Here is a 14085-nt window from a genome sequence, read left to right on the forward strand (position 1 = left end):
CGGCCGCATTTCTAAAGAGTAACACCTTCCCTTTAGCGAATAGTAGCTGTGCGCGCGGGAAGAGGATTCAGATTGCCTTGCTCTGCTCAGTGGAGGGAAAGTGCACTCTGGCCCTAACTCCAGGTCCTGCACCCGACTAACCCCTCGAGCCTGACCCTTCGCGCTCTGCCACCTTCTCGATCCCGCCGGCGCCTCAGAGCTGCAGCCGCGTCTCACATCCCTCGGCGCCTCAGCCACTAGCTGCGATGCACGTTATCAAACGAGGTGAGAGGCCGGGGAGGAGGCCGTGGGTGAGGTACGCGGGCTGCCGCCGCTCTAGCAGTTAGCCGCGCCCGCCCGCCTCCGCCGCTTCCCGCGCTGCCGGCGGCAGCTTCCCGCCCTGTCACCTGCTCGGCCTCCTGCCCTTTCGTCTGTCTGTCCCCAGCCCCCCTCTGGCCTTTAGTCTGCGCCCCTTGGCTCTGCCATGCGGCCGCATTTCTAAAGAGTTAACACCTTCCCTTTAGCGAATAGCAGCTGTGCGCGCACAGCTCTTTGCAGGCGGTACTTGATTCCTCACCGGGAGCCCCTGAGGTAGGGGTTATTGGGTCCGCTTCGCGGGTGAAGATACTGAAGCGCAGAGAGAGGTGCGGAGACTGCCCGGTCACCCGGTTAGATGCTGGTGAGGCCAGGCTTCGAACCCATAGCGAACAACAGAGTTTTATTTGAAAGGCTTGGTCACCTGCCCTAGGCGCGGGGGGAGCTAGTAAAGCAGGGGCTCTGCACCCTACACGGGCACCTACCAGCTTCCTGATCTCTTCTGTGGGGTGAAAAACGTCAGGCTCAGATACAGACATCTCCGCGGAGTTTGTCCTTCGTAAGAGATGTGTTGCCGTTTGCCCCAGGAGTGGTCCCAGAGGAGTTTGGGATCGGGACTGGCTGGCCTTACCCTTGATGGGAAGAGATATGGAATTAGAGTAGGGTGGCCAAGACATCTTCTGGCAGGGTGGGGGACCGCGAAGAGCCAGGGACTTGTGTTCTTCCTCAACACTTATTTCCCGTTAGGCTTGCTGAGTACCTTCCTTTGTGTCAGTCCTTTGCTTCATTCTGTGAAATTAATTATAAGAGGAGACAGACTCCGGAAAAGGTTTAATCAGGTTGGAAAAACAAGAGCAAAACATACTCTTAACAGAGAACCATATGGGACAGGTACGAACACGTTTTGAGTCGACTCTACTTGCCTCTGTTGAAGCAAAGAAGTTATTTCAAAATTGCAGGCACTTTGTAAACACTGACTGACTGATTGTTTTGTCCACTAGGCTGTGAGTGTTTCAGAGATGGGGACTTTATGCCCACACTTAGCACAGGACCTGCCATGAATAGATGCTCATTCATGAGTGGATGAGAATAATTATTTTAAAATGTAGGATATGATGAGTGTTGTGAGTAGGCAGGTAGTTGATTTGGTTGTAACTAGGTGGCGTACAGCTGAGAGATGGAGAGGTGGACAGTGGTGGCCCTTCCTGTCATTAGTATCTTTAGAACATCATTCTCTGAATTTCCCTAGTCTCCTCTTTTAGCTGATGAGACCAAAGACCAAAATACATAGTGCACTTTTATTGGTCCATACCTGTGAGTGAGAGAGGAGCGTTCAGTTTTTTAGACCTTTAGAAAAAGATATGTAAGTATGAGGAGCCCTTATGATAAATCTGTAACAGATGAATTGAAAACTTGTGGACATAGATCTCTGGAGTGGGTAACACCTCTGTGTTGCATTTTTAACCTTTTGGGTCCACTTTCAAATACTGTGGTTTAAAAAGTACTATCTACAACAAACTAAAGGGCAGGTCTTATTTTTTATCTCATTCCTTAAGAGAACATAATGTGATCCAGATGGTTTGCTGCTAGACTCTGCCAGGCTTGTTTTTTCTTTTTTCTTTTCTTTTTTTTAAAATTTTTATTAGTTATCTATTTTATACGTATTAATGTATATACGTCAGTCCCAGTCTCCCAATTCACACCTCCCCCCCCCGCCCCCCAGCACTTTCCTCCCTTGGTGTCCATACGTTTATTCCCTATATCTGTGTCTCTATTTCTGCCTTGCAAACTGGTTCATCTGTAAAGTCTTGTTAATATACAACATTGTACTTAGATTTGTTTCTTTATTTTATTTTTGATCTTTAATTTGCTTAGGGTATCCCCCCCCCCATTTTTGGCATGATAGTATAGTAGCAGACTAACTCATGTAGGTTTTGTTAATCTTAATGTAATTATTCAGGAGGTCAACTAGCAGTCTACCTAAAGTATTACTGAATGTGCTAATATCTTGCTAAGCACCATGAGGGAAATAATAGAGGGAGAAGACATCTCCATCTTCCATGATCTTAGGGCTGTTAGGGATGCAGGAATAATCCATATGAAAATTGTTAGATAACAGAAGGGAATAGTAGATGAGTTTTTCTCATCTGCTGTCTTGGGCTATTTTTCTTGGTGGGACAGTATCGTATTGCTCAAGGAGATTAAGGTTAAAAAAAAAAGTTGAGAACCAATGGAACAAATGCAGTGTAGCTGAGTTGTAAAGTGTGCTTTGGAATTTAGTATAGTGTTTTCAAAACTTTGCATTTTACATCATGACTGAGTACACACACATGTATATGTAAGTATTTACATAAAGCTGAAACAAAAGTTTGCAAAATAATACCTTTTAAAGCATCTGTTTGCACTCTGATAATCTCTTCTATTCCATATCCTTTGTCTATCCCTCCCTCTCTTCTCCCTTCGTCCCTCCCATCCTTTCTAATTCCCTTTACAGCCCACTGTGTTACAATATTTTACAGATCTGTGTGGATACTGTGCTGGGCACTGAGGTTACCGTGGTGAGTAGGCAGACATAGTTCTTGTTTTCAAAGATCTTTACAATCAATTGAGAAAGATAGACAAGAACAATAATATAATAACATATGTTCAATATTCTAATAGGTAAAGTATAGGCTATAGAAGCCCATTCATTCAATTATTCAGAAGGTATTTACAGTCATTCCTCAGTATCCACCGGCATTTGGTTCCAGGACCTGCTGTGGATACCAAAATCCGTGTATGCTCAAGTCCCATAGTAGTCCCTCGGCCTCTGTGGGTTTTGCATCTGTGAATTCCAGTTCCCCATCCAGGGCTCCAACCAACTGTGGATCGTAAATTGTACATGATCCACGGTTGGTTGAATCTGTTCATGTGGAACCCATGGATACAGAGGGCTGACTATATTCAGCACCTCTTTATGCCAGGAACTGTTTTAGGTACTGGGAATTCAGCAGTGAACAAAACAAGCTAAATCCCTTTTCTCATTGGAGTTTACATTCTGCAGTGAGTGACAGTAGTTAAGTGTATATAAGAAACAAGTAAACATGTAAGAACCAGTTAATTCCAGATAGTGGTTAGTGAGATGATGGTAGTAAAACAGGGTAATGTGATGAAGATGAATAAGAAAGTAATCTTGGTTTGTATCCTCAGGGAGGGAGCTGACATTTGAGCTGAGCCCTGAATAATACTAAGAGCCAGCTATGTGAAGATCCGTGGGCTGAACGTTGCAGGTAGAGGGAATAGAAAGTTCATATCTTGTAAAAGAGACACATCCTTGGTCTTACAGTATTAGCAAAGTCTTCCTGAAGAGAGAGGAATTAAAAAAGACAGTTTACACCCAAGAGGAGATCAGACAATTAGTGTTCTAGAGGATTTCACAGGAGGAAGAGGTCAATGTGGGTTACAGTTGTTGGGGCAGGTTTCATGGATGTGGTGAGAGTTGAGTAGTGAGTAGGAGTTAGACGTATGGAAAGGTGGAAGAGGGACTTGTAGGCAGAGTAAGGTATAAACAGTGATATGGATGTGGGAATGGGAGGCCCTGTTGGGACTTCAGCTATTTCACAAGGAACAGTAGAGGAGGAGATGTGGTACCAAATTAAGGAAGGCCTTGTTTGAGAGGATAATAATGTAAGCAGGGATTAGAATGATATGATAAAATCAACATGTGGGTTGAAAAAAAATGACCGAGAGGAATGATAGGCTAGAGAACAGTGGATCATTGGTCCTTTAGCCCCTTAGTGTGCCTCCACTTTCCAGTGTGAATTAAGACAATTGCCATCGTACTTTCTGTCAGTTTCCTGATTAATTTGGCAGCTGCAGATTCTCAGTTTGCTAATATTGCCTTGTGGTCACCTGTCTGCCTAATCAGCTGGTAGAGCATTGAGGGCTCAGTCCCAGTGTAGGCCAGCTAATTAACTGTATTCCAGAGTTAAACACTGCATATGTGAGTCTGGTTAGAAAAGGAGATCACATTGGTGATCAGAAAGAGAAGGGCTATCTTAGTTAATATATCAGTGTTTAAGAAAAACTAACTTGTTCTATTGATGATGGGTTACTAGTGGTATCTTATTGTTTATTTATTCTTCATCAAACATTTGAGAAAGTCCTTGGGCCAGCCAGGACTTTTTGTTAGGAAGAGCAAAGAGCAATAGGATCTAAGTCCAAAACCATAAAAGGACTAACTAGATGAGGTCCATATGTATATGCTTCCATATCTCCAAAATAAAAACTAAGAGGTTGCCTCTGGAAGATTGTTTTGAGTTACAAATAGAAAGAAGTACTTCTTTACATGGTGTGAAGTAAATTCAAAATCATTAATTACTCTAGGAGAGTATGTAAGCCAAATTTATCATGAAGATGTTAGAATGGAGACAGGTTTATAAATCATTTAGCATTCAATAAATATTTGAGTACCTACTATGTGGTAGGCCTTGATCTTTGGTCTGGGCAGTGGGGAATACATTGGTACATAAAACGTGACAAAATCTTTTTCGTTTTGGAAATTGTATTCTAGTGGATGGGGAGAGCCACACAATAAACAAATACGTAAGTAAAATATAGAGTATGTCAGATGACCATAAGTGCTATAGAGAAAAATAAAGCATAGAAGGAGGATAAAGAGGAGCAAGGCTGTGTTTGGGGCATTGCAGTTTAAAATAGAATGATCCGGGAAAGCCTTATTGAGAAGGTGACATTGAGCAAAGACCTAAAAGAGGTATAGATAGCAAGGAGCCAGGGTTGCCAGGGTATGGTAAGTGAGGAAGGTGGGAGAGTAGGAGATGAAGTTGGGGAAGGGGGCACACAAGGCAGGTTGTGTAAGATTCTGTGGACTGTTGTAATGATTTTGACTTGATTCTGAAGGAGATGATAAACCTCTATTGGGCGGCAGTGGGTAGTGATATGATTTTGACTTAAGTTCTAAAGAATAATTCTGCCTGTCATTTGGACAAGGTGGGGTAGGGAAATTTATTGCAAGAATCCATCTGATGTATAATGTAAGGGAAGACTCAGTATAGAATCCCTACTTTTTGAAGATGAAAAAATAATCTCTCTGAACTGTTGGGGGTCTGAATCTTTTATCTATGAAATAGCATTTTGTGTTGGCCAATTTAAAAAGTTTACATGCTGATTACATTTGATTCTTTGACATTGCTATCTTAATAAGTGTTAACATGAATTTATGGTTTGATTCTTTAGATGGCCGCCAAGAGCGAGTTATGTTTGACAAAATTACATCTCGAATCCAGAAGCTTTGTTATGGACTCAATATGGACTTTGTTGATCCTGTAAGTAAATAGGCTTTATATCTTGGGTTCCTTGCTTCATGTGCTTCTTTTTACTTGTCTCTTATCTCTGGCCCTTCACTCACTTGCTCTGTATTTTGGTTTGGCCTTGGATATAAAATGTGAATTTATTGCTTAAAACTTTTTTTTTCCTGGGAATTCCCTAGCGGTCCAGTGGTTAGGACATGGTGCTTTCACTGCCACGGCCTGGGTTTGATCCCTGGTCGGGGAACTAATTCCCGCAAGCCGTGTGGCGTGGCAAAAAAAATAAAACAAACAGACAAAAAAAACAAAACAAAACTTTTTTTCTAAATCTTGGTCTGTGCTGTGAGTTCTGACTTTTCAGAGAACTATAAAAGTGAGCAAAGAGGAAAACTTGACATTAACATTTCATATTAGAGACTTCTTTGAGTAAATTATTTTATACATAAGTGGAAAAAACTTGTTTTGGAATTGTGGTCATTTGGGTAGAAACTGGTTGGAAATTTGCTTTTTTGTTATCTATGTAGAAAGACTACATTAAAGTAATATAAAGTAATATAAAAGTAATATAAAATAGATTTCATGGCCAGCATTTAAATTAAGGAGAGCCAGCTGTTCATAAGCAAGTTGCTGTGCTTTTCTCTTTCTATAACTCCTCTACTCTAGACCCTCAGCATCCCTTATCTAGACTGCTATCTGTAGTGGTCTCTGAAGTGTTCTCCTGGTCTTCCTCTCATCTTGCCGTCTTCAAATACATCTTCCACATGGCTTTCAAAATGATCTTACTAAGCGGAGTCTCTAAGAACCTTCTTTTTTTTAAACCCATACTGCCCCATCCTTATTTAGGTATTTTATCTGTACTACTCTAGCACTTGTGCTGGCCTCATAGCATTAACCACCTAGTATAGAAATAAATTATATGTCTCTGTCCTCCCCTAGAATTGCTGGGGGGGCCTGTATCTTGTTCTTGTGATATCCACAATGCTTAACACATATATAATTAGATGCTCGATAAATATTGAATTGACCAAAATGGTCAAAAGAAAATAATTTTATACAGCTTTAAAATATGCCTATTATAAATTCCCTTTTACATTTATAAATCTAGACAATAATTAGAATAGTAGAATATTAGAGTTGGAACGAACCTGAGAGATCATCTTATTTCATCTTCCTTGTTTTATAGCTAAGGAAGGCCCAAAGTGAAGGGGAGTGACTTGTTCAAGTGAGTGGGAGTGTAGGAAGAAGAACCTAGGTATCTTGACTCGTAGATGTTCTGTTGCCTCATGCACACATTTCAGAGTGCAGGTGTGCTAGAGCTGACTCGAGCTTTCTAGGGTAGATTTAGTTGAAAAAGTCGATGTGTTTTTAGATCTGGCATGGTTATTAGCACACAGACGTTATTTTATTCTGAGTTCTGATTACTTGCCATGTAGCACCAGAAATCATTTAGAAGACTTCACTACTCTTTTACTGAACATGACTTAATTGTTGGATCTGAGAAGAAAGTGATCAGGAGCAACTTGAGCTTAGGTCTGAAATTTAATTGGAATAGATTTTAAACTAGTAATTACACACTTTTTTTTGAGGGGGCATGCTTTCGTCAACTGGGAAATGGCATTCATTTTCTGTTGGATTAATCTGGTTTTTTTTTTCGGCTGCATGGCTTGTGGGATCTTAGTTCCCCAACCAGGGATTGAACCCGTGGCCCCTGCAGTGGAAGCTTGGAGACACAGCCACCGGATCACTGGGGAATTTCCTAATCTATTTTTTTTTTTAAAGATTCAGTAAACACATACATACATACAACTTAGAATTTGTCTTTCTTGACTTATGCATTGTGTGTTTTATTTATCTATCTATTTATTTATTTTTTAACATCTTTATTGGAGTATAATTGCTTTACAATGGTGTGTTTGTTTCTGCTTTATAACAAAGTGAATCAGCTATACATATACATATATCCCCATATCTCTTCCCTCTTGCGTCTCCCTCCCTCCCACCCTCCCTATCCCACCCCTCTAGGTGGTCACAAAGCACCAAGCTGATCTCCCTGTGCTATGGGCTGCTTCCCACTAGTTATTGACTTTACATTTGGTAGTGTATATACGTCCATGCCACTCTCTCACTTTGTCCCAGCTTACCCTTCCCCCTCCCCATGTCCTCAAGTCCATTCTCTAGTGGGTCTGCATCTTTATTCCCGTCCTGACCCTAGATTCTTCATAAACATTTTTTTTTTTTAGATTCCATATATATGTGTTAGCATTGTGTGTTTTAAAGAGGGGTATCTCTTACAGTACGGTCTTGAAAACAGTGAAATGCATTGAGGTTGAATGGGATGTGGAGCCAGAAGACTTAGACAGTAAAGCTTGGGCAAGTCCCAGTAACCTGGTTCCTCATGTAAAGTGGTGATAGTTATATACCCATCTCACAGGTAATTGTGAAATGTCAGAGAAGATCATGAAAGTTGAGATATTTTGTAATTTGTGAAATGTTAAAGAAAGAGTAGCCATTAAATTATTTGATGACTCAGCCCCAACTCTAACTTATATCTTCATCTCCTTTCATTGGAATGATTAAAGTTTGATTCATTTGCTTTCCTGTACTTGTCCTTAGGTAGAATTGGGGCAAAATGGGTAAGTATGTAGCGTGAACCCTGATTATATAGAGAGAATTTGAATGAAAGATGGGAAAATAATTATGGAATCATTGGTCTGTTTTTAGCTGTTTCCCTGTGTGACTGCTAATCTTTGTAACAGCTCTACTTAGATTTTAAAACTAACTTCCTTCTTCCTCCCCCCCTTTCTTTCTTTCTCTTTCTCTCTTTCTTTCTTTCCACACTTCTTCATTGTATATGTAGTATACATTTTCTAGCAGCTCTATTGGCTTATGAATTCTCATTACTAAATTTTCCACAGCCCACCATTCTGAAAGATAATTTTTCATAAAAGGAGGTTGTCTTTTATTTTGATATAGGGGCTTCCCTGGTGGCGCAGTGGTTGAGAATCTGCCTGCCAATGCAGGGGACACGGGTTCGAGCCCTGGTCTGGGAAGATCCCACATGCCGCGGAACAACTAGGCCGTGAGCCACAATTACTGAGCCTGCGCGTCTGGAGCCTGTGCGCTGCAGCAGGAGAGGCCGCGATAGTGAGAGGCCCTCACACTGCGATGAAGAGTGGCCCCCACTTGCCGCAAGTAGAGAAAGCCCTCACACAGAAACGAAGACCCAACACAGCCATAAATAAATAAATAAAAATTTTAAAAAAAGTAGATTTATTTTGATATAAATTGATTGTTTTCTTCATTGCTCTCTTAAGGAAGCTGTTGGTTCTTGGGAAAGCACAAGTAATTCTTGGCTTTGCTTTTATAGGCTCAGATCACCATGAAAGTAATCCAAGGCTTATACAGTGGGGTCACTACTGTGGAACTAGATACTTTGGCTGCTGAAACAGCTGCGACCTTGACTACTAAGCACCCTGACTATGCCATCCTGGCAGCAAGGATTGCCGTCTCTAACTTGCACAAAGAAACAAAGAAAGTATTCAGTGGTGAGTCTAGAGGAAAAAGTTAGAAAGAATTTAGTATTCCCAGAAAATTTATAAGGGTACTAAAATGAAACCTTGAGTGTCAAAAAGAGAAGTTCCATCTTGTTTAAAAAAGCAAAGTGTGCAGGTTAGTGGCAGAGGGAGACTAGAACTTCCTATTTCTCCATGCTGCTGACCTGCTGCATGGAAGGGTCAATGGATACTTTTATCTTTTTGTTTCTTTTTTCTTTTTTTTTTGAAGCCCATCTTTAGATGCTTGGTGGTGGTGTGGTTGGAAAAAAGAATAATATTTATTGATAGTTTCTGGGTTAAACAAAGTGTTACAGTCAGTCTTTTGTCACCATTAGCACTCCCATTGTATAGCTCAGGGAATGTGGGCAAAGGAAGGTTAAATAATTTGTTAGGTATATAAAAAGTGGTATATAAGAAGTCAGCTGGTAGACTGAGAGTAGAAATCTTTCAGCTTTCAATTCCAGATCTGTTATATGGGGACTTAAACATTTTATCTCCCTCTTCAGTAGATTTATTGTAAAGATATCAGTTCTCCCAAAATTGACTATGGATTCAAGTCAAATTCAGTCAGAATGCCAGCTTTGCGTGTATGTGTATCATATGTATAAATGTAGAGGACTAAATACTGCTATGATGTCTGGAAGAGAGAGGGCTTATTACTAAATGTGCATTTATAGAAGTAAAATGCCTGGGATGATAGGTTTTGAATTTTTAAATTTTTTTTTAAACATCTTTATTGGAGTATAATTGCTTTATAATGGTGTGTTAGTTTCTGCTTTATAACAAAGTGAATCAGTTATACATATACATATATTCCCATATCTCTTCCCTCTTGCATCCCTCCCTCCCACCCTCCCTATCCCACCCCTCTAGGTGGTCACAAAGCACCAAGCTGATCTCCCTGTGCTATGTGGCTGCTTCCCACTAGCTATCTATTTTACATTTAGTAGTGTATATATGTCCATGCCACTCTCTCACCCTGTCGCATCTTACCCTTCCCCCTCCCCATATCCCCAAGTCCATTCTCTAGTAGGTCTGTGTCTTTATTCCCATCTTGCCACTAGGTTCTTCATGACCTTTTTTTTTTTTTTCCTTAGATTCCATATATATGTGTTAGCATACTGTATTTGTTTTTCTCTTTCTGACTTACTTCACTCTGTATGACAGGCTCTAACTCCATCCACCTCACTACAAATACCTCCATTTCATTTCTTTTTATGGCTGAGTAATATTCCATTGTATATATGTGCCACACCTTCTTTATCCATTCATCCAATGATGGACACTTAGGTTGCTTCCATGTCCTGGCTATTGTAAATAGAGCTGCAATGAACATTTTGGTACATGACTCTTTTTGAATTATGGATTTCTCAGGGTATATGCCCAGTAGTGGGATTGCTGGGTCATATGGTAGTTCTATTTTTAGTTTTTTAAGGAACCTCCATACTGTTCTCCATAGTGGCTGTATCAATTTACATTCCCACCAACAGTGCAGGAGGGTTCCCTTTTCTCCACACCCTCTCCAGCATTTATTGTTTGTAGATTTTTTGATGATGGCCATTCTGACTGGTGTGAGATGATATCTCATTGTAGTTTTGATTTGCATTTCTCTAACGATTAATGATGTTGAGCATTCTTTCATGTGTCTGTTGGCAATCTGTATATCTTCTTTGGAGAAATGTCTATTTAGGTCTTCTGCCCGTTTTTGGATTGGGTTGTTTGTTTTTTTGTTATTGAGCTGCATGAGCTGCTTGTAAGTCTTGGAGATTAATCCTTTGTCAGTTGCTTCATTTGCAAATATTTTCTCCCATTCTGAGGGTTGTCTTTTCATCTTGTTCATGGTTTCCCTTACTGTGCAAAAGCTTTTAAGTTTCATTAGATCCCATTGGTTTATTTTTGTTTTTATTTCCATTTCTCTAGGAGCTGGGTCAAAAAGGTTCTTGCTGTGATTTATGTCATAGAGTGTTCTGCCTATGTTTTCCTCTAAGAGTTTTGTAGTGTTTGGTCTTACATTTAGATCTTTAATCCATTTTGAGTTTATTTTTGTGTATGGTGTCAGGGAGTGTTCTAATTTCATACTTTTGCATGTACCTGTCCAGTTTTCCCAGCACCACTTATTGAAGAGTCTGTCTTTTTTCCACTGTATATGCTTGCCTCCTTTATCAAAGATAAGGTGACCATATGTGCGTGGGTTTATCTCTGGGCTTTCTATCCTGTTCCATTGATCTATGTTTCTGTTTTTGTGCCAGTACCAAACTGTCTTGATTACTGTAGCTTTGTAATATAGTCTGAAGTCAGGGAACCTGATTCATCCAGCTCCATTTTTCATTCTCAAGATTGCTTTGGCTATTCGAGGTCTTTTGTGTTTCCATACAATTTGTGAAATTTTTTGTTCTAGTTCTGTGAAAAATGCCAGTAGAAGTTTGATAGGGATTGCACTGAATCTGTAGATTGCTTTGGGTAGTAGAGTCATTTTCATAATGTTGATTCTTCCAATCCAAGAACATGGTATATCTCTCCATCTATTTGTATCCTCTTTGATTTCTTTCATCAGTGTCTTATAATTTTCTGCATACAGGTCTTTTGTCTCCTTAGGTAGGTTTATTCCTAGATATTTTATTCTTTTTGTTGCAATGGTAAACGGGAGTGTTTTCTTAATTTCACTTTCAGATTTTTCATCATTAGTGTATAGGAATGCAAGAGATTTCTGTGCATTAATTTTGTATCCTGCTACTTTACCAAGTTCATTCATTAGCTCTAGTAATTTTCTGGTAGCATCTTTAGGATTCTCTATGTACAGTATCATGTCATCTGCAAACAGTGACAGCTTTACTTCTTCTTTTCCGATTTGGATTCCTTTTATTTCTTTTTCTTCTCTGATTGCTGTGGCTAACACTTCCAAAACTATGTTGAATAATAGTGGTGAGAGTGGGCAACCTTGTCTTGTTCCTGATCTTAGTGGAAATGGTTTCAGTTTTTCACCATTGAGGACAATGTTGGCTGTGGGTTTGTCATATATGGCCTTTATGATGTTGAGGAAAGTTCCCTCTATGCCTACTTTCTGCAGGGCTTTTATCATAAATGGGTGTTGAATTTTGTCGAAAGCTTTCTCTGCATCTATTGAGATGATCATATGGTTTTTCTCCTTCAATTTGTTAATATGATGTATCACGTTGATTGATTTGCGTATATTGAAGAATCCTTGCATTCCTGGAATAAACCCCACTTGATCATGGTGTATGATCCTTTTAATGTGCTGTTGGATTCTGTTTGCTAGTATTTTGTTGAGGATTTTTGCATCTATGTTCATCAGTGATATTGGCCTGTAGTTTTCTTTCTTTGTGACATCTTTGTCTGGTTTTGGTATCAGGGTGATGGTGGCCTTACAGAATGAGTTGGGGAGTGTTCCTCCCTCTGCAATATTGTGGAAGAGTTTGAGAAGGATAGGTGTTAGCTCTTCTCTAAATGTTTGATAGAATTCGCCTGTGAAGCCATCTGGTCCTGGGCTTTTGTTTGTTGGAAGATTTTTAATCACAATTTCAATTTCAGTGCTTGTGATTGGTCTGTTCATATTTTCTGTTTCTTCCTGGTTCAGTCTCGGCAGGTTGTGCATTTCTAAGAATCCATTTCTTCCAGGTTGTCCATTTTATTGGCATATAACTGCTTGTAGTAATCTCTCATGATCGTTTGTATTTCTGCAGTGTCAGTGGTTACTTCTCCTTTTTCATTTCTAATTCTATTGATTTGAGTCTTCTCCCTTTTTCTCTGGATGAGTCTGGCTAATGGTTTGTCAATTTTGTTTATCTTCTCAAAGAACCAGCTTTTAGTTCTGTTGACCTTTGTATTGTTTCCTTCATTTCTTTTTCATTTATTTCTGATCTGATCTTTATGATTTCTTTCCTTCTGCTAGCTTTGGGTTTTTTTTGTTCTTCTTTCTCTAATTGCTTTAGGTGCAAGGTTAGGTTGTTTATTCGAGATGTTCCCTGTTTCTTGAGGTAGGCTTGTATTGCTATAAAATTCCCTCTTAGAACTGTTTTTGCTGCATCCCATAGGTTTTGAGTCATCGTGTCTCCATTGTCATTTGTTTCTAGGTATTTTTTGATTTCCCCTTTGATTTCTTCAGTGATCACTTCGTTATTAAGTGGTGTATTGTGTAGCCTCCATGTGTTTGTATTTTTTAAAGATCTTTTCCTGTAATTGATATCTAGTCTCATAGCGTTGTGGTCGGAAAAGATACTTGATACGATTTCAATTTTCTTAAATTTACCAAGGCTTGATTTGTGACCCAAGATATGATCTATCCTGGAGAATGTTCCATGAGCACTTGAGAAAAATGTGTATTCTGTTGTTTTTGGGTGGAATGTCCTATAAATATCAATTAAGCCCATCTTGTTTAATGTATCTTTTAAAGCTGTGTTTCCTTATTTATTTTCATTTTGGATGATCTGTCCATTGGTGAAAGTGGGGTGTTAAAGTCCCCTATTATGAATGTGTTACTGTTGATTTCCCCTTTTATGGCTGTTAGTGTTTGCCTTATGTATTGAGTTGCTCCTATGTTGGGTGCATAAATATTTAAAATTGTTATACCTTCTTGGATCGATCCCTTGATCATTATATAGTGTCGTTCTTTGTCTCTTGTAATAGTCTTTATTTTAAAGTCTATTTTGTCTGATATGAGAATTGCTACTCCAGCTTTCTTTTGATCTCTATTTGCATGGAATATCTTTTTCCATCCCCTCACTTTTCAGTCTGTATGTGTCTCTAGGTCTGAAGTGGGTCTCTTGTAGACAGCATATATATGGGTCTTGTTTTTGTATCCATTCAGCCAGTCTGTGTCTTTTGGTGGGAGCATTTAATCCATTTACATTTAAGGTAATTATCGATATGTATGTTCCTATTCCCATTTTCTTAAATGTTTTGGGTTTGTTATT

General features: G+C 39.5%; 1 protein-coding gene across 8 annotated transcripts in view; it reads left to right on the plus strand.

The window, feature by feature from the left end:
* The window catches only part of RRM1 (ribonucleotide reductase catalytic subunit M1), a 42155-nt gene that overhangs the window by 529 nt on the left and 27541 nt on the right, over positions 1–14085 (plus strand). For 2 of the 8 annotated variants that reach the window (XM_059930934.1, XM_059930938.1), the window contains exons 2-3: positions 5530–5618; positions 8968–9145. In XM_059930934.1, coding sequence (XP_059786917.1) covers positions 5530–5618; positions 8968–9145 — 267 coding nt within the window. Of the gene's footprint in view, positions 1–36; positions 265–2833; positions 2853–3503; positions 3564–5529; positions 5619–8213; positions 8865–8967; positions 9146–14085 lie in introns of those variants that run through there. The other 6 variants (XM_059930931.1, XM_059930932.1, XM_059930936.1 and 3 more) reach the window with 6 other exon arrangements.

Source organism: Balaenoptera ricei, chromosome 8, assembly GCF_028023285.1.
Source record: "Balaenoptera ricei isolate mBalRic1 chromosome 8, mBalRic1.hap2, whole genome shotgun sequence".
NCBI classification, from domain to species: Eukaryota; Metazoa; Chordata; class Mammalia; order Artiodactyla; family Balaenopteridae; genus Balaenoptera; species Balaenoptera ricei.